General features: G+C 43.5%; 1 protein-coding gene across 2 annotated transcripts in view; it reads left to right on the plus strand.

Moving 5' to 3' along the window:
• The window catches only part of CLUAP1 (clusterin associated protein 1), an 81138-nt gene that overhangs the window by 20285 nt on the left and 38500 nt on the right, over window positions 1–22353 (plus strand). For both annotated transcript variants that reach the window (XM_061599522.1, XM_061599520.1), the window contains exons 4-6: window positions 707–886; window positions 3273–3368; window positions 21839–21922. In XM_061599522.1, the coding sequence (XP_061455506.1) occupies window positions 707–886; window positions 3273–3368; window positions 21839–21922 (360 nt within the window). The remainder of the gene's footprint in view (window positions 1–706; window positions 887–3272; window positions 3369–21838; window positions 21923–22353) is intronic.

Genomic DNA, 22353 nt, shown 5'->3' on the forward strand with positions numbered 1-22353 from the left:
CAGCGCTCACTAATGTGTGCAAGCTGTTTTCTCGGAAAAGGCCTAGCAACTTCTGGGCATGGTGTGAAAAGTTGTGATGAAGCAACTTTATGGAAGCTAAAACAGATCTGGATCTGGCCAGTGTCAGGATGGGAGACTGCTTAGGAACCCTCTGTAGATTACCGGACTAACTACAAGGTGCTGGGTTTGGTGTACAACGCCCTATTCAGCTTGGAACCAGAACATCTGAAAGATCATCTTATCCCTTATATATCCCATCAATTACTGCCCTCTGCAGGTGAGGGCCTTCTGCAGGTACCATCTTATCAGGAAGTCCATTCTGCTCAACATAGGAAATGGACCTTTATTGTGGTGGCACCTACCTTTGGAATTCCCTCTCCTTAAATATTGGACAGATGCTGTCTCTGTTGTCCTTTTAGCACCCACTGGAGGCCTTCCTCTTTCAAGAAAGCTTTTATGGAGAGATCTTATCCCAGCCTGTGTCTGTGTTGGAATTGTTTTTAACATGTTTTTAACTTTTTTAAAAAAGTGTTGTTTTTAAGATGTTTTATAGATGTTTTTAGCGTTTTGCCATTTGTTTGTCACCCCAGGCTCCTTCTGGGAGGAGGGACGGGACAGTTGCCTTGAGGTTAGTCATGGAAAAAAAGGTAGGGTCTAAATATAGTGAAATAAATAGCAAACCTGTTTGTTTTTGGCTTTCTAACAGGCAACAAAGGCTCACATAAAGCTCAACACCAAGAAGCTCTACCAAGCAGACGGCTATGCAGTGAAGGAGCTCTTAAAGATCACCTCTGTGCTTTACAATGCTATGAAGACCAAAGGGATGGAAGCCACTGCTGTGGGTGAAGAAGACCCCGGCAAATTCAAATTTGACCTTGGCTCAAAAGTAAGGAACCTTGAGCTTGAGCTTATTTCTCTTCCTTATTTTTTTTAAGCTATTACATTTGTATTCTGTCCTTTCTTTCCAGGAGCTCAGAGTATCCTCTTAGCTTTACAGCGTTTCTGTGAGCTGATATGTTGAAGTGCCCCACCTTGCATGGGGTCACCCAGTGAGAGCCAGTGTAGCACGCTAGTACTTGTGTAAAAGCTGCAGAAACACAATGTTGCGAGGGCTAGACCTGTGTTTTCCTTGCCCAAGATAAAAAGGCCATGGGATGTAGTGCCATGAAATTAAAGGCCATGACTCACCTTTTAATGGGTCTACTCTGAGTAGAACTTAGTTGAATACGACCCTGTATTTGTACTCACTGTGGTGCATTAGACATCCCCCTTCTTTCCCCAAGGGCTCAGGGCAATGAATTACATGCTACAGCTTAGGTTGGCAGGGCCCATTGGAAAGCAATTTGTGTAATCAAGAAATGTGTTGAGCTATGACCACACCTTCAACTCTGGTCGATTTGAAACATCTGGGGGGGAAATGTGAGAACTCATCCCCAATTTGGTGCAAATTTCATCAGCGCTGGTTTGGAATAGTTCTTAAAAACGCTAAGCTCCTAGTCCTTATTGAGGTGGTCAGCCTGTCTCTGGGTTGTACCAAAGTTGGGGGAATCGCATAACAGTGCTGCTTTGTGCAATGTGTAATATATTCCTGCATATAATAAACTAGTCTTCTCTCTGACGTGCTATTTTTTCCATGTGTGGTGATTTTTAAGAAAAATGTACAGAGGAGTATTCATTCCTGTGAGTTCCCCGCTGCTGTCTAAGGTGGTACAGACCAGAGACAGTTTTAGGTTTCGGATGTGTTGATGAAGACAGTAGCAATATTCCTCACCCTATGCGCTACTTTTTAAAAGTTTGTTCCTGTGTTTGAGACTGGGAATCAGTACTCAGAGGTTAATCTCAGATTATTATTGGCTCCGAGACTAATTCAGCTGCGGTTGTGGTGTTACAGAACCTCCTCCCTAGTGAGATCCGCTCAGATTTTTGCAACTGCTGTTGTCCATCCTCTTCAGAAAATATTTGGCGAAAAAAAGAAGCAAAATATACACGTGAAAAACTGAGCACTTTGGTCCCTGCCTGTTAGCATCTATCCTCCATGAGTTTGTTTGGAGGATGCGGCTTCAGAATTGTGACCCAAATGTACAGCGAGACTGACCCAATTCCCTGCCTATTAGCCTTCCCTTTCCCAAGTTATTAGAAAAACACTGTTATTACCAAGGAGATGTTAACACTCTGGCATCCTGCTGTTTTTCTGCCTTTCTGCTGTGCCGTTGCTTAGTCTGTCACCTCTTCCTGGCCTGTCAACACATCTGTACGTTGCATACAGAAAAACTGTTTGTAACGCATTGGTAACTATGGATCTGTAAATGGGTGGCATAATTGCCACTGGACATGACAGGATAGTTGCCACTGAAGACCAGCAGAGCCCCAAATTTCAAGACTGCCAGTCGACTTAGCTCATTTTGTTTTGTTTTTTTCTTATCCTGTTCCAGCTCTTGCCCTCAGGTCCTGCTTGCAAGCTTCCCACGGGCACCTGGTTGGCCACTGTGTGAACAGGGTGCTGGACTAGATGGGCCACTGGCCTGACCCAGCAGGCTCTTCTTATGTGCACTGTCTTCTCAGCATGCTGTGGGCGTCTTGAGAAAACAACTGTGCTGAATGGAAGCTGCAGCTCATTAGGTTAAGTTGGCTCCTCAGGAAATGTTATTTCATGCAAGTCTAAAAAAAATCCATTTGCCAGTAGGGTTTTATTTTTTAAAAAAATTAGGCCAGAGCTGTCTTTGGGTCCAATTACATATTGTATGTTGTTCACACTTCAAAACAGGAGTGTCCAGGGGGTTTTTTGAAAGGAAAAGTAACCATGTGGGGTTCTGATCGAGAATGTGCTCCTGATCCAGCTTAGGGTTCCACGACACTTTGCAGCTGAAAATCATCCCCTTGCACACAGAGGTGTTGTTTATGGCAAACAGCAGGAGCAAATGGGAGGATGTTGATGGGGAAACTGGTGCAGATCTCCCTCCAGTCTCAGTCAGGAGCATGTTTTGGATCGGGGCCACACAGGGCTACTTTTCTTTCAGAATGAAAGTGGCCAGATTAAACATCTCCTCACCCCAAAAGCTTGAATAACATAAATTGTAGTTTGGCCCTTTAAAGCATGGTTTAAATCCACTGAAATTGGTGCAGAGATAATCACAGCTATTAATCTGTTTTGAGATGGGCCCTTCCAGCTATAGCTGTGGCCAGATCCATTGGTTTCACTAGAAATAATCCCTCCCTCCCCCCCCCCATTTTCATGCAGGTAAAGCTCTTCTCTTTTTTTCATGTTTGGCTAGATTGGAGATTTGAAGACGGCCAGGCAGCTTGCTTCAGAAATTACTTCCAAAGGAGCATCTCTGTATGATTTACTGGGCAAAGAAGTGGAACTGAGGGTGAGTTGGTAAAGAGAACATGCAGTCTCTGGTCAGATATCATTCCAGAAGTCTCCCATCTCTGTGCTGTAACTGTATTCTGATTTTTAATACTTCTAGAAACCTAAAGCCCAATATTTGGTTATTTAAAATCTGTGAATTTCAGCGCTCCTTAAGTTGCCCATTCCTGGTCTTGATGTATTTCTCTCTGTGTTCGTTTTCTCACTCGCCTTTCTTTTTCCTCTCTGATTCCTTTGTGTCCCCACCCCCTTTATTTCAGAAATTCCTTTCTCCAGTCCTTCCTATGCACCTTCCCTTTTTCGTCCACCTTCCCTCTCAACTGCTTCCCTTGGCCAGTTGCCCCCTCTTTCCCTAGACTGCTCTGATCCAGGCATAAAGAAGGGTCTCTAGGTGTGATCAGGTGAGCTGCTTTAAACTTAGAGAAGAGGGAGCAGGCAGAGCAACTTGATCTTTGGCATCTGGAGGCGCTTCTGCCTGGCCAGACCCACTGGAACATTCGGGCACTCATAGCTGCACACCTAGGGACCGCCCTACTGTTTTTTGTGCCAGATGGTCCACTGTGCGTAGCAGTTTCCTCATTGTGTATATTGGCAGAGCGGTAAAATAGCACTAGTAGGTGAACTCTGTGTGTGTGTGTGTGTGTGTGTGTAAATCTTACCTAAAGTAAGGTAAGGGGTCATATATAACGGTGGCTGGGGCCAGAGGCAACAGTGCCCAGGGCAGTGGAGTAGACTCTTACCTTTCTGCAGTAAACTACATTGGAGCCACGCACAAGTCAGAGGCTCCTGCACACAGATACGCTCATCTCTCTCCATCCTCCATTCAGGCAAGAAAGAGGCATTAGCACAGTTCAAGGACACGTTTCAGCCAGGCTAAAGCGCTTGAGCAGGGCCAATGAGGGGCATAGCCTAGGGAGAGTTCCAAAGGCCTGATAGAGAACATAAGAAGAGCCTGCTAGATCAGGCCAGTGGCCCATCTAGTCCAGCATCCTGTTTTCACAGTGGCCAACCAGGTGCCTGGGGGAAGCCCGCAAGCAGGACCCGAGTGCAAGAACACTCTCCCCTCCTGAGGCTTCCGGCAACTGGTTTTCAGAAGCATGCTGCCTCTGACTAGGGTGGCAGAGCACAGCCATCATGGCTAGTAGCCATTGATAACTCTGTCCTCCATGAATTTGTCTAATCTTCTTTTAAAGCCATCCAAGCTGGTGGCTGTTACTGCATCTTGTGGGAGCAAATTCCATAGTTTAACTATGCGCTGATTAAAGAAGTACTTCCTTTTGACTGTCCTGAATCTTCCAACATTCAGCTTCTTTGAATGTCCACGAGTTCTAGTATTATGAGAGAGGGAGAAGAACTTTTCTCTATCCACTTTCTCAGTGCCATGCATAATTTTATACACTTCTATCATGTCTCCTCTGACCCGCCTTTTCTCTAAACTAAAAAGCCCCAAATGCTGCAACCTTTCCTCATAAGGGAGTCGCTCCATCCCCTTAATGAACAAGTTGAAAAGTACAGGTCCCAATACCGATCCTTGAGGGACTCCACTTTCTACAGCCCTCCATTGGGAGAATTGTCCATTTATTCCTACTTTCTGCTTCTTAACCAATTCCTTATCCACAAGAGGACCTCTCCTCTTATTCCATGAAGTCTTTGGTGAGGTACCTTGTCAAAAACGTTTTGAAAGTCTAAGTACACTATGTCCACTGGATCACCTCTATCTATATGCTTGTTGACACTCTCAAAGAATTCTAATAGGTTACTGAGACAGGACTTTCCCTTGCAGAAGCCATGCTGGTTCTGCTTCAGCAAGGCTTGTTCTTCTATCTGCTTAGTTAATCTAGCTTTAATAATACTTTCTTCCAGTTTTCCAAGGACAGAAGTTAAGCTAACTGGCCTGTTATTTCTGGGATCCCCCCTGGATCCCTTTTTGAAGATTCGTGTTACATTTGCCACTTTCCAGTCCTCGGGCACGGAGGAGGACCCAAGGTACAAGTTACGTATTTTAGTTAGCAGATCAGCAATTTCACATTTGAGTTCTTTGAGAACTCTCGGGTGGATGCCATCCGGGCCTGGTGATTTGTCAGTTTTTATATTGTCCATTAAGCCTAGAATTTCCTCTCTCGTTGCCACTATTTGTCTCAGTTCCCTTCCTGCAAATGTTAGTTCAGGTTCAGGGATCTGCCCTATATCTTCCACTGTGAAGACAGATGCAAAGAATTCATTTAGCTTCTCTGCAATCTCCTTATTATTCTTTAGTACACCTTTGACTCCCTTATCATCCAAGGGTCCAATCGCCTCCCTAGATGGTCTCCTGCCTGGAGTGCCTTTTTCAGCCCTGAGGCTTGAGGTTCCCTGCTCCTGATACAGATAGCAAATTAATTGAAACCTGATACAATACAACAAAAAAATAACATTAGCAACTGTAATGAAGCACGCCATATAAAATCTTGTTCTCCACTTACGCTCTGGATTTTAGAAGCATTTTCCTTTTTTTAGTAAGAAACTCAGTGTGGTATAGTGGAGTGTCAAACTAGAACATGGGAGACCAGGGTTCAAATCCCTGCTTGGGGTCACTAGGGTGACCTTGGGCCACTCACTGTCTCTCAGCCTAACCTACCTCACAGGGTTGTTGTGAGGATGAAATGGGGAGTGTTGTGTGCCACCTTGAGCTCCTCAGAGGAAAGATGGGATATAAATGTAATAAATAAATAATATCTTGATGAGTGACACAAAACAAGAAATATTTCACATGATGTCACAATGAACTGAATATCCAGTGTCAGGCTCCAGATTCTCAAAATATGGGAATGACTAGGGAAAGGAGCAGATTGGTTAGGGCGCGTCTTCAACAATCCAATCAGCAGGGCCGGCAATGTGCAGAGCATTGAATCTGAATCAAGCAAGTAATGTTTTTTTCGTATTGTTTCATGTATGCGTTTCTTTCAGACTGATGTTGGGCAAGTCTGGAACCAATAATTAGTAATTACTGATAGTAATTGTGTCAAAGTTGCTACCCTTCCTCCACAGGTTGCTTATATCGCATTTTCCCATTTTATCTCGATGGCAGCCCTGTGAGGCAGACAAGGGGGTATCAGGTGTTAGGCTCAAAATTGTTTGAACGGCCTCTTACTCACCCACACACAGAATTGAGGATTCTTCACATTTTCCCTTAAGCCTAAAGCTGTTCAGAATCCTTGTATGTCAGCAAGTGCACTCACCTAGGCTTGCACAGTTTCCAAGAGCAGTGTATCTGAACAGGCAGAGTTAAAGAGGAAACTCCCACCAGAGACTTAACTCAGGATTAAGAATCAGGGAAAAATAATGGCGTTTCACAGTGGAAGGAGATTATGGCTTTTATTGACTATACATTTCTATATGGATATATATGAGCATACACAAACTCCCACCATAGTCAGTAAATCAGAATTAATAATACAACACAAATCCAAAGTTTATTAATACAATATGTTCTTTAGAAATTTCACACGATGTACTTAAAGAGTCTAGATATCTTAACACAGAGATAAATGTTCATTCTTTTCTAAGTCTCGCCCACGGGGCTTAGACAAGCCTTGGAATATCAGCAGTCAGGCAAACTGGAAGCAGCATTGGATCAGTCCAAGAAGACTGATAGAAAACTGCAGGAATCTCTCTCAGCCAGACCATCTGATCTGAAATTGCATCACCTTTTCTTTCCCGCAGCCAATTAAGATCTGTATCAGAACTTAGTTAAGTTAGCTAACTAGACATCCGGAGAATCACTATAAGGTATTGTATTCTGGCTTCTTCAGCTGTTGTCATCAAACTCAAACTGTTGACCTCAGAGCCAAAGTCTGGCTGTATGCCCAGACTTCCTAGAGGAGGAGAATGGGGAAAGAAATGGCTTGCTTTTTACAATTCACTACATCAGAACTCTGAGGGAGGCAACCTGTACTTCAAAACATAATATATAGGAGGCCCACTACAGGCCCAAAGTCACCCAGAACACTTCATGGCTGATTGGAGACTTGAGTCCAGGGTTTACCCATCTAGATACAAACCCTCTGTCAGACGACATCACACAAGTTATACTAGCATGTAAATATCCTTTTTTGATCTCTCAGAGGGTGTTGCATATATAGCCTTGGTGATTCTTACAAGCCTATTAAGTAGGTCTGTATTATTTTCCCCATATTGCAAACTGGAGATAAGGGAGGATAGTGGTAGAGGCGGAGAGTTCTCATATGACATATTAGGGTATGTTTGCAGGAGGAAGACTGACTTAGGTGCTGCTCTCCCTTAAAAACTCAGCCCAATAGCTCTGTGACTTGCTATAACAAGTTATGATGAAATGCTTCCCTGAGTTTGAAATTTGTGCACTCCCTTTCCATTTTTTTTCCATTGTACACTACTTTTTTTTTAAAAAAGGGGATTGTAGATTGCCTGCGTAGTTTAGAGGGATGGCTTGCTATTAGTTGAGAGCTGAAATAAAATTACCTTTCCCATCATCACAAGACAGGTTGCGAATGAATCCTTTCAGCGGGTGGGGGGAAATGGCTGGTTTTGTATAGAGAAAACACTTCTTACCACTTGAACAATTTTGAAGCGGTGGGAAGGTGCCAATTATAGACCACTGGAAAAGCAGCTTATGATACTCAACCTAGCAGGCAAGAAACAGCCTCCAGGGTTTACTTTGTTATGGTATTATTGGGTTTGTCAGAGGATGGACTGAGGGAAGGGGTCCTGGTACTTTGGAATAAGCACATCACTATATTTTTTTCCCCTGAGTTAAAAGCACTGAGATTTCATGAAAGCTGTTGCTGTACACAAAGTTCCAGAAGTCCAATACTGTCCTGCTTCACCATTGAGGATGCAAACTCAGACATAAGAGCATGAAGAAGAGCCCTGCTGGATCAGGCCAAACACCCATCTGGTCCAGGATCCTGTTTTCACAGCACCCTACTAGATGCCCTACTTGGAAACCCCCAAGCTGGACCTGAGCACCACAGCACGCTCCCCCACTTCTGCTTCCCACCAACTGCTATTCAAAGGCACACTGCCTCCCACTGTAAAGGAAGACATATCCATCGGGGTTAGTAGGCGCTGAAAGCGTTCTCCTCCATGAATATGTCTCATCCTCTTTTGAAGCCACCTGTTGGTGGCTGTTGCTGCCTCCAGTAGAAGCAAATTCCATAGTTTAACTATGTGCTCTGTGAAGAAGCACGCTCTTTTGTCTGTCTTGAATCTACCAGCATTCAGCTTCATTGGATGTCCACGAGCACTGGCATTGTGAGAGAGGGGGGGAAACTTGTTCTCTGTCCGCTTTCTCCATACCATGCATAATTTTACACACCTCTTAACATGTCATGCCTTACTTGCCTTTTCTCTGACTGAAAAAAACTCAGTTTTTTCAGCTGTCTTCATAGGGGAGTAGCTCCATCCCCTTGATCATTCTGGTTGCCCTTTTCTGAACCTGTGCCAACTCCAAAATAGCCTTTTGGAGATGAGGCAACCAGAACTGTACACAGTAGGACTGTGCCCCAGATTCAGCCGAGGTCTAAGGCCCAAGCCAAATCAGGCACATGCACACTTTTGGGGGTCTTGGTCAAGTAGGGTTCTGGCAGTCATGGATGGCTCTAGGCTGGACTGGATGAGAGGAGGTAGGGCATCAGGCAGGGAGAAGAGGCAGCTGTAGCTCTTTCTTCCAGCCACCACCCCAGGTTTGCTGCAGGTGCTTAGTCTGTAAGGCGCTTTCCTGCAGGAAGTACCTGAAGAGACCAACTATAGTTACCTGAAGAGACTGAAAAAGGAAAAGATCATTGACTGTTCCAGAGGGAGCAGGAGAAAGTAGGGGGCAAATGGGGGTGACTGGGAGCAGGGGTGAGTTGGTAGAGGCCACCACCAGATAGTTGAGGATAGCCCAAGGAGAGAGGCAAGGAAGGGACTGAGAGATTCTAGTGTTGGCCTCCCACTGGTGGGCTGGGACCCAATACCAGGTCACTGCCTGGCCTAAGGTGGGTCACAAGAGCAGCACTGCCACCATACAGATTGACGGCAGTAAATAATAAAATAAGAACTGGGTCTCCAAATGCATGTTTGGGTTAAAAGTGGGTCCCAGGTCTAAAATGGTTGAAAACTGCTGCTGTAGTAAACTAGGGCCTGAAATGATTGTTGAGGAGCTCTTACAGGAACTCAGTGTTGTCCCTTTAGAAGACAGCTTTTGTGTTGCTCAGAAGAGCTGAGGAAAGGCTCAGGTCCATTGGAGTCAGTCCTCGGTAGCTCCCTTTCCCTGTATTTCAAGAGTGTGAGTTTAACCCTATGCAGCAAGGCCAATTATCTTCAAGGACTCCTCTTGACACTCTTCCCACTTGTCAAAAACCGCATGGATGCGTAAGCAGGAGCCTGTCAAGAAACTGCCTTGCTTTGGCGTGCCAAGATTTTATACTCAGCAGGCATAGAAATAAAAACCCCAAAACATCTTTTGCTGTGGGATGACATTTCAGGTTTTTTATTTTTTTAATGTGAAAATCACTCTTGACTACCTCTTCTTTGAACATCTTAATGAGACTGGATTTTACAAAATTTTATGTTGCTTTGGGTTGCTTTTGCAAGAAAAGTGACTAATCATCATCTATCAGAAAAGATACAAGGAACAATTCCTTTCTTTCTTAAGCAACCTCATGAGCCCACAGACCACTTCACACATTACATTCTTAGGGGTATGCTTAAAACATCTTGGGTGTACACCTACGCATGCAGAGTGGGAATGTGACACTAACATATTCATATCCTACAGTGTCAGGATTGAGCTATATGGACAGCTGTCAGAGGGGAATCAAGAATCAAGAGATGTAGGGGTGTCTGAGTGTCTGAAGAACACACCAGAGCCAAGAATATATTGTTGCTTGTCCAGGTCCTAGCCGAAATGATCCTTTCTGTCTGGCAGTGACCAGTGACCAGCCTGGGTGGGGTAGAAGTGAGGTATTCGTCATTCCCATAATGAGGCTTCAAGCTGCATTTCTGGTATATGGGATAGCTGCGTGCATGTTATTTTTACTAAAACCTGCACTTTGATGTACGCTTTGTCCTAGTGTTATGCATTTTGAGGCACCTGGCTGGAGATCTGCATTGCAAAACTTGAAAAAGTGGGGATTTTGAAGGCAGGCTGTGTTCCGATTCTCATACTGTTTGGAATATGCAAATTAGATTAATCTTTAATGCAAACTGAGTTGAATTTCTCCCCCATCCATAGTCATCACTGGGTGACAATAAAATGGAGTGCAACCATTGTTGAAAGCAAACATATCTGTACGTCTAGCAATTTTCTCCCAGAGGAGAGAAATGTGAGGTCTTATGCAACATTACATTGTACTTTGGATCTGACCTTTTCCCCACTTCCTTTGGCTGGTGGGGGGCGGGGCGGGGGGTAGTAGACGTGAAACTGCCCCGTGCCTCACTTATAAAGGATCTTTGTGATTACTCACTCTCTTGTAGTCTGACCATTCTTCGTGCAACAGCCCAGATGCACCGGAATTGAGGTGCTGCTGTTTCTCGGCCTCTTTTGAATCAAATCCTCGAGAAGCGTTGTGATCTGCTTTCCAAATTGGAGAGCCCCAATGAACCACTTTGGTATGAGCGTTTTTTGTAGTGTGTGGCCTTTGCTTCTTCCGAGTGTTTTGCAGGTGCAGTTTTTTTCAGAGTTCAAGCCATGATGTGGGGGGTGGATGCATTTGTGTTCTCTCCAGTCATTTTTTTTGTTAAACATCATAGTTCTGTAAAGGGTACTTTGCACAGTAGTCGTCTGCTCTGAGCAGGCTGCAGGGAGGGAATGGCTGCATAATCCTTTCTCCTTTTTGTTTTCCAGTTTTTTTCTACACGCGGGCAGAAATCATACAGGAGTCTCTTCTGCCAATAACATGTCCTTGGACATTGTGAGGTTCTCCATCAGCAAGCATGGGGAACCTTTGGCCCTCTAAATGTTGCTGAACTACAACTCCTTCCCCCCATCCCTGGCCATTGGCCATGCTTTCTGGGACTCAGGAGAGTTGTGGTTCAGCAGCATCTGGAGGGCCAAAGGTTCTCCAGGCCTGCTCTATTGCCTCCTTTTTTACTAGGTCATGACTCCATCACCCTACTTATCTTCAGGATCCTGCCTATCCCATCTACCTTTCTTTATGTTGCTGTTCCTCAATCTGCTGCCTCCTCTTAACCATCCTGCTACTGGGTTGATAGTATTCTGGGGCTTCTGCCTGCTTATCTTTTCAGTTTCTGTGCACACAGAATTATGCAGAAAATGGTGTGCATGAGGAAGATGCTCAGTCAGAAAAGAATGCAGCATCTGGACAGGAGCATAGAAAACTGACTTACACCTGGTCAGACCTTTATTCCGTATCTATCGCCTACTCTGGTGGGCACCGGCTCCCCAAGATCTCAGGCAGAGGTTTTTCACACCATCTGCTCTTTTGGAGATGCCAGGGAGTGAGCCCGGGTCCTGCTGTGCACAGAGCACGTGTTCTGCCACTCCTGAGGAGGAGGAGATGGATGAAGGGATAACTGTCTCGCTTCTGCTTTGAGGTGAAGGGGTTTTTGTTTAGCGTGTGGTTGGACACAATGTGGAGTTGGCAAAAAAAAAAAGTGCTGTTGGAAAGCTGATAATGTGCAGGATGAAGAGGGTGGGGTGAATTTAGGCATATGTATGTGTTTATTAAGCACTTAAATTTGACAGGAAATGCCAGGGACAGCTTGTGCACAAATTATATATGGGTAGAATGCACTCAGATTCCATAGTTGGACTGCTCACACCATATTAAAACACCTCCTTCTTTTTGGCCAGAATCACCTCCTCTTTACTTCCCTCTCCAGGCAGGTAACGCTTCGTCACATCCTTCTAAATACCCTTAAAGCACTCCATTTTTTGCATCTCTTAGTTACTGAACTAAGGCAGATTAATAAATGAAGCAGATTCATAAATGAATCAACAATAAGAATTACCAGCTCCTAAAGAGGAACACCCACTTAGTGTCAGCAAGGAGCAAATCACACTTTGTGCAGCTTTGGCTTTTCTTTTTAGTGTGGAGTGTCTGATGGGGAACATGTGCAGTTGGAAAATCTGCTTAAAAAAACCCTGTTTGATAACACCCTCGGAAGGTCAAGAACCTCACTTTTTGGCAACTCAATCCCCAGCCCTGATTGCCTTCATCACAGTGGAGCTTCAGCAGATTACAGGGGGTGTAGCTGCATTCCTTCCAATGACCTCCTTGCCCTAGATGTAGGAAGAGATAAATGGGCTTCACTTTTGCTCTTCTGCCCTCCACTTTATGGGGACTTCTTCCCTGTTGGATCTTTTCTTTGCTTACAGTGTGATTTGGTGCTGGCTGCATTAATAACACCTGCTGATAGCATCTCTGTGGGATTGTGTGCATGTTAATTGTTTTAAAATGATTTTTCCGCCTTAGCTCATCAACGTTAATTTTACACTCTGCTCCCCTGGTTTCTAATTAGCAGTTGTTGCACAACATCATGGCCATTAAGCTCTTGGGTCCTAATAAACAGTAAGCAACATCAGGCCTATTTGCCAAAGTACTTACTTTCTGTTAATTAAACATAATATTCATAAGCGATATCTTTTAATTGTTCCCATCTCATACCTACTTCCAAGTTACCATTCTCACTTGTGTCTGATCCTGCAAGTCACTTCTTATGTCCCTCCCCAATTTTCTACCTTTAAGAGTTTGCTTTTATGTTAAACTATAAAAAAGGATTCCATGGTACCCTGCAAGACTGACAGCCCAATCCTATGCATGTTTATTCAGAAGTAAGATCTCCTGTGTTCAGTGGAGCTTATCCCCAGGGAAGTATGCATTCAGGACAGTAGCCTTACAGCCCATTCCTATGCAGGTTTTCTCAAAAGTAAGTCCTATCTGTTTTTGTGGGACTTAAATATGTATGCATGCATAGAATTGCAGCCTTAAAACTCTTGCAGCACAATCCTATACGTGTTTTCTCAGAAGTAAGTCTTGCTTTGTTGAGTGGGGTTTACTCCCTAGTACACTGTCCTTCAACTTAGGGGCCCCAGGTGTTGTTGGACTACAACTCCCACCATCCTTGGCTGTTGCCTGAGCTGGCTGGGGTTGATGGGAGTTGTAGTCTGGGGATCCAAAGTTGAAGAATGCTGCCCTGGTAAGTGTGTTTAAGATTGCCGCTTTAGGAATATCTAATCTCAGATTGTTTACCGAGGACAACTGCATGTGATTTGTAGCCTGTCTTTTGGCCTGGCCTGTTCTGTAGCAGACTGATGTCACCATGATGCCTTAACTCCTCCTTGTCGGTAGTTCCTTCAAATAATTAATAGCGATGCAATTTGCATCCACTATTGCAATCTGAAAGGAGGCTGAGTTTTAAACCTCTTTTTCTAACTACCCTTTGCCTCCCTTTTAAAAGTGATTACGATTTAATTTATGATCAGTAGGGTAGTGTCATTTCTGCAGTCACCACACAGGGTTCCCTCACGATTTAATTACTAGCACTTTCCCCCTTGATCTGACTGCTTGTGCGCATTTCACGCTGAGGAAGATATTCTTGCTGTCTTGTGCTCCCTTGAAATGCTAAGGGGATACAGAGAGAAGCCTGTATAGAAGCCTGTATTCCTGAATTATGGAATTCTCTCCCTGATGAGGTACGCCTGGCGCCAACATTGTTATCCTTTTGGCGCCAGGTAAAAACCTTCTTGTTCTCCCAGGCATTTTAACATTTTAATATCTACTTTTAACACCTACATCTATCACTCACAATCTTAATTTTAGTAATTTTAACATTAACATCTTAAACAGCTTCATATTTTAACTGATTTAATACGTTTTTATACTTAACATTTTAGGATTGTGTCTGCCGTTGTCCATGTGTTTAACTATGTTTGGTTATTTTGTTACATTGTTTCCATGTGTTTGACATATGTTTTTAATTGTATACTGGATGTTTTTATGCTGTAAACCGCCCAGAGAGCTTCGGCTATTGGGCGGTATAGAAATATAATAAATAAATAAATAAATAAATTCTAAAAGGGCATTCTGTCCACTTGTGGGCTGGCTAACACAATCAAGATGCAGAGACTGTAATGTCAGGCATGACACATCCTGACTATGGCAGTGAAGCATCACATGTTGTCTTAGACTAACTGCATCCATTTATGTGCCGCTATTTTTCTCTGTGAAACTATGCATTCTTGCCAGGGAAAACCACATTTATGTTGCTTGCATAGTCACTTCCGAGCGGCCTTCAGGTTTGCAAGCAGGGATGGGAGAGAAATTCAGTTCGCATTTAAAGGTGAACCTGTCTAATTCACACTTTGAGGACTGAAGCACAGCTTTCCTTTGAAATCTGTACTCCTCCAACTTTTGTAGTGCAGTTCTCCAGCTAAGCAGTATGTGCATATACTGGGGTGAAATGTGCATAAAAATGCTGATTGCTATTGAAAATAACATACAAAAACATGTCTTAGGGGAAATTGCTTTGCAGAAACATTACATTAGGGAAATTTGCATCCCAGAGTGTATCTGTTGGGAAACGTTTGTGGTAAAATGCTGGTGGATTTTCATGGAGAACTGAAAAGGTTGGAAACAGAATTTATTTGTTTGTTGGTTGGCTTTTTATTAATTAAATGTGTTAGTCGCTTCTCTGCACATGCATGCGCACTCAGAGCAACAAAAACAGTACAGACGGTGGTGGAGCCTCTCTCTTACAGCAATATTAAAAGCACGTAAATAAAACAGCTGACGTTATCATGTATAAAACCCAGCACAATCAGCTAGGCATTAACAAATCATATCAAGTAGCAGCGTTATGGTCCGCAGCTTAAAATTAAATACTGATAAAATCTTAAGGGAATCCAAGCAATTTTCACTTGATGCTTAAAACATGATATAGTGGTACAGAAATGCTTTTATAAATAAATAATAGGGTTCAGGTGATTGTGTCTGAGAGGTGTTCCATCGGTAAGGGCCCCATTACAGCCGGGCAACTGGTAGCCACTCGCCTAATCACTTGAAGCGAGGGCCACCCAGTCCAGGACCTCACCCAATGATCTCATTCGTGGGAGGTTGGTATGGTAGAAAGTGATCCTCCAGATACCCTCATTCCAAGTAATTTAGGGTTTTATTGATCAAAACCAGCACTTAGAATTGTGCCCAGAATTGTACCTAGCACCAACTCTTTGAATTCTATGAGAGTGTTTCTAATCTCTCTGTAGGGGATGTGAAATGTGTCTTCTTGCTTTACTCACTAATTTACCCATCAAAGATGTAAGCCAGGGAACCTTTGGGCCTTCACGTGTTGCTGGATTAGAACTCCCATCAGCTTTGACTGTTGGCCATACTGGCTGGAGCTGAAGAGAGATGTGGTTCAGCAACATCTAGAGAGCCAAAGGCCTTAACCTCTGAAGTGCTTGCATCAGAGGTAACTCTGGAGGAGTGATCAAGTAAACAACCCCTATCATTTTCAGGAAGATTGTTATTGTTGTGATATGCCTTCAAGTCGATTACAACTTGTGGCGACCCTATGAATCAGTGACCTCCAGTAGCATCTGTTATAAACCACCCTGTTCAGATCTTGTAAGTTCAGGTCTGTGGCTTCCTTTAGGGCGTACAATTCCGGACTCTCCTTTCACATCTGTGCGCATCAGCCTCTGGGCTTCCATTCAGCTTTGACCCAGTGGCATCATTAGTCACAGCGCTACTCGTACTTGTCCGTTGTTCTTCCCCAATAGCTTGCTGGAAGATAGAAGTAGTTAATCTGAATCCTAGAACTGGGCAGGCAGCTCTCCTGGTTCCCAAAGATGTTTTGAATTACTTCTGCATCTTCTAGCGATGTTCAGATCATCTTTGCACCGGTGGACAGTTAACTGTGCAGCACTCAGGAGGCTTTCAACAGTGAAGGAGTGCTCAAGCTTGAATGTAGATATAAACGTGACACACACTTGATAAAATGAATGAAGTAAGAAACTGTTTAAAAAGCACGAGGAGAACGGAAACTGTCTGTCCAGAAATGCGTGAAACTTTCTTTGATGTTGATGTATATTTTCATCTGTAACTTTAGCTTAGACTGTATATTTTAACTGATTTTATTTGCCTTTTTATAAACTTGTTTTTAATGTTGATTTTTTTACTGACGGTTTTAATGGATATTTTATATTCTTTATAAACCACTTAGAGGTTTTTTTTTTTTTTTTACAGTTAAGCGGTATACAAATCTTGATAAATAAATAAATGCTCTGGTCCATTAGCTTCAACAATAGTTTTTTAAAAGCAGCTTTCCTCCTGTTCACACAGTCCCTGATTTTGCAGGCATTTCAGTCTAACTTTTAGGTATTTGCTTCTGTTCTATTACCTGTTTTGACCTTTCCTTGAGCAGTTTTTATTTTATCTAAGCTAGGTTGCTGACAGAGCAACTTCCTGATATGACACCCCTTTTCGAGGGATTGTGCTGCCACTTGACTACTGAGCCCAGTTTAATGTTTAACACGCACTGCCTTATCCCAAGTCAGACCACAAATCCACCTTGCTCAGTATATGTCCACACTGACTGGCAGCAGTTCTCCATGGTTTCAGGCAGACGTCTCTCCCAGCTGTGTGTTGCTGGAGATTGAACCTGGGACCTTCTTGCATACAAAGCAGATGCTGTACCACTGAGCTGTGCCCATCTCCCCACCCCTCCACAAAAAAACCTGAAGCCCCTTATGGTTCTTGGAAAGGCATTCTAAGAACATAGGAAACTGCCTTTACATCAAGTCAGAACATGGATACATTTAGCTCAGTATTGCCTACACAGACTGCCAGCGGCTCCGATCACTGAGCTATGCTTCCTCCCACTGTGAGCACTCTACCACAGCATCTCTTGGGTCTTTTGTGCAGGTGAAAAGTTTTAAAATTTCATTCCACATTGTGTTTTTAAAAGTGCAATATGCATTATTAAACACTTCTTGCAGGTGTTTGAAATGCCAGCTGCAGAATAATATCAGTTTGTCTGAAACTTTTCACTTCTTCCCAATGTGAAGGGCCCTGATGATGATCTTTTGTGATGCTTGCAGGAGTTTTGCAAGGTAACTTTTTGTAATTTCATATAGAAAAAGGCCTGCTGTTTGTAAATGCAGAGCTAATCCCTGCTGCTTCATTTTGTCTGCTGGGCGCTAAATAAATTTCTCTCCCTACATTTAATACACTTCCTTCTTGTATGCTCATAGTTTTTCTAAGCCTCCTTGGGAATTTTGCATGAAATGATGAAGTACATTACAGCATACTCTGCGCTGGGGAGCCTGACTTTGCAGGCATCACATCCTAAATCTCTTCCTCGGGCAAATCCCTTACTGAAAATGAGTGAGGTGTTGAGGCTTTCGGATGCTGCGCACGCCAACAGCTTTGACCACTTGTGATGAGTAATGGACTGTGGCTGTTGCTGTGACAAACAACAAAGTAGTTCGCTTTGCAGTTGAAACTTGCCCGGACTGGAAAAGGGCTGCTCCTCAGGACACAAGGTTTAGGATTGAGTACATTCACGATTTAACAACTAGAAACTGCAACATTTAAGTGTTTAAAAATGTGCATGATTTACTTAACGACATTTTTAAAAAGATTGGTTTTTAACATACGTGCTTATAAAAACTGCAGATTGCAGAGTCCTACCTTCTCTCTCACCCAGGAGGAAATGCCTTCTCCAAACTGCTGTTTGCTCTGTCATATGTGGCATCATCTGAAAACAAAGCATGCTTCTTGTCTGAGTAAAATTGCTTTTACTCATATCCAGATTTAATTGAAGGATTAGTTAACTAGAACTCATCGGATTACTCAGTGCAACTTTCTTTAATCAGATTGTAGCCCTATTAGAGATTGTAAGAAAGACTGTGCTGGATCAGACTAGAGCAGTGTGGGGAACCTTTGGCCCTACAGTCAGGGCCAATGCCAGGCATGACTGGGCCCTTGGGCACCAGCCTGGGCCCGTGGTGCTGTAGCCCAGTGCCCCCATGCAGGCAGCATTTATTTATTTATTATTTAATTTATATCCCGCCCTTTCTCCCAGCAGGAGCCCAGGGCGGCAAACAAAAGCGCTAAAAACACATCAAAACGTCATAAAAACAGACCTTAAAATACGTTAAAACAAAACAACGTTAAAAAAATTTTTTTAAAAAGCTTTAAAAACATCTTTTAAAAAGGGTTAAAAACATTGTTTTTAAAAAATATTAATATTAATTAATAATATTATACTAATAATACTAATAAGCCTGCCTGCGCCTCCCACCTACCTTTCCCGTCCCTGTGGATGAGGTGCTCACTGTGCGTGCGTGCCTGTCATCAACGAAGAGGTCAGTGGGGGTATTGGCCCCTTAGGGAAGCCCCCGCTGCCATCTTAGTTGATGGTTGACAAGCGTGCACAGCGCACACATCAATCACAGGCATGGAAGAGGTAGGTGGGGCATGTGGGGGCTTATTGAAACCCATGCTGACTGTATGGGGATATGCCTGGGACCTCCCTCTCTGTGACCTAATGCTGCTGCAGATCATGGAAAGGAAGCACTACCTTTTCATCCTAAGGAGGGACCTCTCTGGGCCACAGAGGCCCTCAGCCAGGGCCTGACCTGGCCACCCTCTGGCACTGCCCCTGCCTACAGATGTTGCTGAACTACAATTCCCATCAGCCCCAGCAAGCAGGGCCAATGGCCAGCGATGATGGGAGTTGTAGTTTAGCAACATCCAGCAGGACAAAGGTTCCCCATGCCTGGACTAAAAGTCTGTGTAGTCCATCATGCTGTTTCCCACAGGGGCCAATCAAATGCCTCTAGGAAGCCCTCAAGTAGAGGATGAATTCAATATTCCTTCCCTGCTGTTCCCTCTTATCTGTAGGTATTCAAAGGTAAATGTCTTTGCATCTTGAAGTTCCATTTTAGCTATCCTGGCCATTGATAGACCTCTTCTCCATCAATTTGTCTAATCCCTTCTTCAAGCAATCCTGTGTAAGGCAGCGTGCAGGCAACAGCTTTGCGCTGAGCTGCAATCATAGATACCAGCTATGTAGGTCAGCGGTAGAGTGTCTGCTTTGCATGCAGAAGGTCTCAGGTTCAGACTCCATTGCATCTCCACGTAGGGCTGGGAGAGACATAGACAATAACGAGAGACCAATAGTCTGACTCAGTAAAAGGCAGTTACCTATGTTCCTAACTGGAAGTCTCTACCTTGATTTGGTCCCATGGAGATGTGCATGTGGGCAAGGCAGAAAGGTCACAGCATCATCCTGGTGTGTTGGATGTGAACAGAGCCTCTGCCTCCAGTTTGCCTCTCCTAGACTCGTCCCCTTTTGGGGAGAAGTAGAGTTGCTTAAAGGGCAAACCCTTTGGCCTGAAGATGGGCACTTCTCCAGTATTCCTTGGCATCCCATCTGGTATGTTCCCCATTCTGTTGGCCTGAAGAGGTGCCGTGGAAGGCATTTGATTGCTCAAGCACTTGAGAAGGTGTCTGTGAGTATCCTGGCTTCATTTCTGTGGACCCTTGAGCTGTGGCATCTGGTTCAGTGGGCTCCTACCTGCCACCCTCAGAGTCAGTAGTGCCTTGATTACCAGCATCAGCCTTCAGAGCCAGGAAGCCAGTCTGGCTCCTTAGCCGGGGACACTGTCGTCTTCAGCTTGGTATCCTGGTCACTGCTGGACTCCAGGGTCATGGCACCCAACCATTTCTCATTCCATCCAAACTGGGAGACTATGATTGCCAATTGCAGAACAACCCAGGATCTGAAACCAACTTCAGACCGTGGTTTAAGACTGCAGCTTGTTCCAAAGCTGGTAACCATAGTTTCCCAGTTTGGATGAAATCATTATTTTGCCAAAAGCATAAATGGTCTATTGGGAATTATCCAATAGAACAATGCCGTTCATTTAAGTACCTCGGAATTTACTTTCAAGATACCCTAGCCTGGAAAACTCATTTGTCTGCCACCAAATTGTCTGCTGTTAAAGCGATAGGATCTTTATTAAAATTTTATAGGACGGAGGGGGGGCACATGGTGGCCCCAGCTTTAAAAAATTTTCAAAATAAGATTTTGCCACAGATTACATATGGGGCGGCAATCTGGGGATGGTCAGTACCTTCTTTTTCTTCGTTAGATGCTATCCAAAATAATTTTATTAGACGCCTTTTATACCTCCCGCCGGGTACCCCGGCTGCATTTTTGAGAGCCGAAACCGGTTCACTTTCAGTTAGCGCTTATATACACAAATCTCTACTACGATACTGGGCTATCTTAGCAAACTCGTCTTCAAGGATATTGGTGAGGATTTGCTTTGATGTGGCAGTAGTGAGTAACTATTGGTCCTCTAAATTTCGGTTGGTCCTTTCATACTATCATATTCCCATATACTCAGTTTCTGAGCTCTATAGGTATAATATACATGATCATATAGTGAGCCATTGTGCCTGGCTTGATGGCTTGTCAATCTCAAACTCTAAATTTTCTAGATGGTACAGCATATCCTGACCATAAACTGGCAAAATATTTAACATATCAATTTCCGGTACAATTAAGATACTCATTTACAGCTTTGAGATGTCAAACTATGACAACTGCACTGTTAACAGGGCGCTATCAACAAATCCCATATGAACAACGTCTATGTATATGCCAAACTGGGAATGTGGAAGACCTACCCCATTACTTATTTGAATGCCCGATCTACTCTTATCCTAGAGTTGTGTTTCTTAATACTTTTATAAACCGTCAAGGTCCTGGTTCTGATGATCATTTTATTTCATTTCTTTTAGGAGATAATGATTACTGGATTTCTTATTATGTGGCCCGATTTGCCTTCGCTGCTCAAAATCTGAGGGTTAAACACTTAACTAATCTAATAAAGATTTGCTTGCTTGCTTAAAAAAAGTTTGGATGAAACAGGAAACTATGGTTAATTAGAGACTTGCTGCATGCCACAAAGAAAAGAATGAATGGACTGTGTGTGAAGGCAAAAGACATGCACCTATCTTGGCTTAATAAACTGGGATATGATAATCCACACCAGGCCATCTCCAACTGAAATTTTGTGTAGCTGCCTTTACACAAATTCCTCCTATCTCCCCCTTGACTCACTCCTCCCCCCCAATATCCCCTTTGTTAGGATTTAGATTGTAAGATCCTTGAGGGCAAGGGTCCTGTCTTGTTTGCTTCTGTTACTCTGTAAACCCCAGTCATGTTAATGAACATTGCTTCCTTTTCCAGTGCGCTTGGTTGGCAGCCTAAACGGCTGCCAAGACAGAAAACATTTTAACACTGGACCTTTGTTAACCTTCTTAATGGGCTCTGGTTCTGTGAAGGTCTTTAAGCCGTTGGTGCATAAATATTAGACTACACTCCATTTGTTATGCAAATCACTTTGTCGAAGCCGCTCAGCTAAGCGCCATTCAATGAATATTAACAAGAAGCTCATTTTTTGACTATTCTGGGCTTTTTTTTTTTGTCTTTAAGGAAATGAGAACAGAAGCAATTGCCAGACCTCTGGAGATAAATGAGACTGAAAAGGTGATGAGAGTTGCCATCAAAGACATTTTGGTAAGGATGGCGTTATTTCTTTAATTTAATGACTTTGTTGTGAATTAGTTATCTTACTCAATATTATCCTACACAGTACTCCAGTTAATCATCATCATCATTACTATTATTACTATTAGATTCTGCCTATCATAGATTGGAACGTGTGACAAACGTGTTTCTTTCCACATGGGAGGCTGCTGCTCACTTGCTTCCAGTAGAAAGCTTACACTTATTCTAAGCTTTTCAGTCAGGTAGCCGTATTAAGTTTCTTTTAGACTTCCTGTGGCATGAGCTTTCATGGATTCAAGCCTGCTTTGTCAGATGCACCTGACAAAGGCTATATCTGTACCATCCCTTTGAAGCACATGGCTGCCTCCAAGGAATCGTCGGAACTGTAGTTTATTAAGTGTGCTGGAACTGGAACTTTATGCAAGGAGTATGCTCCAGTT

The sequence above is a fragment of the Rhineura floridana genome, chromosome 17, assembly GCF_030035675.1.
Source record: "Rhineura floridana isolate rRhiFlo1 chromosome 17, rRhiFlo1.hap2, whole genome shotgun sequence".
Taxonomy (NCBI): domain Eukaryota; kingdom Metazoa; phylum Chordata; class Lepidosauria; order Squamata; family Rhineuridae; genus Rhineura; species Rhineura floridana.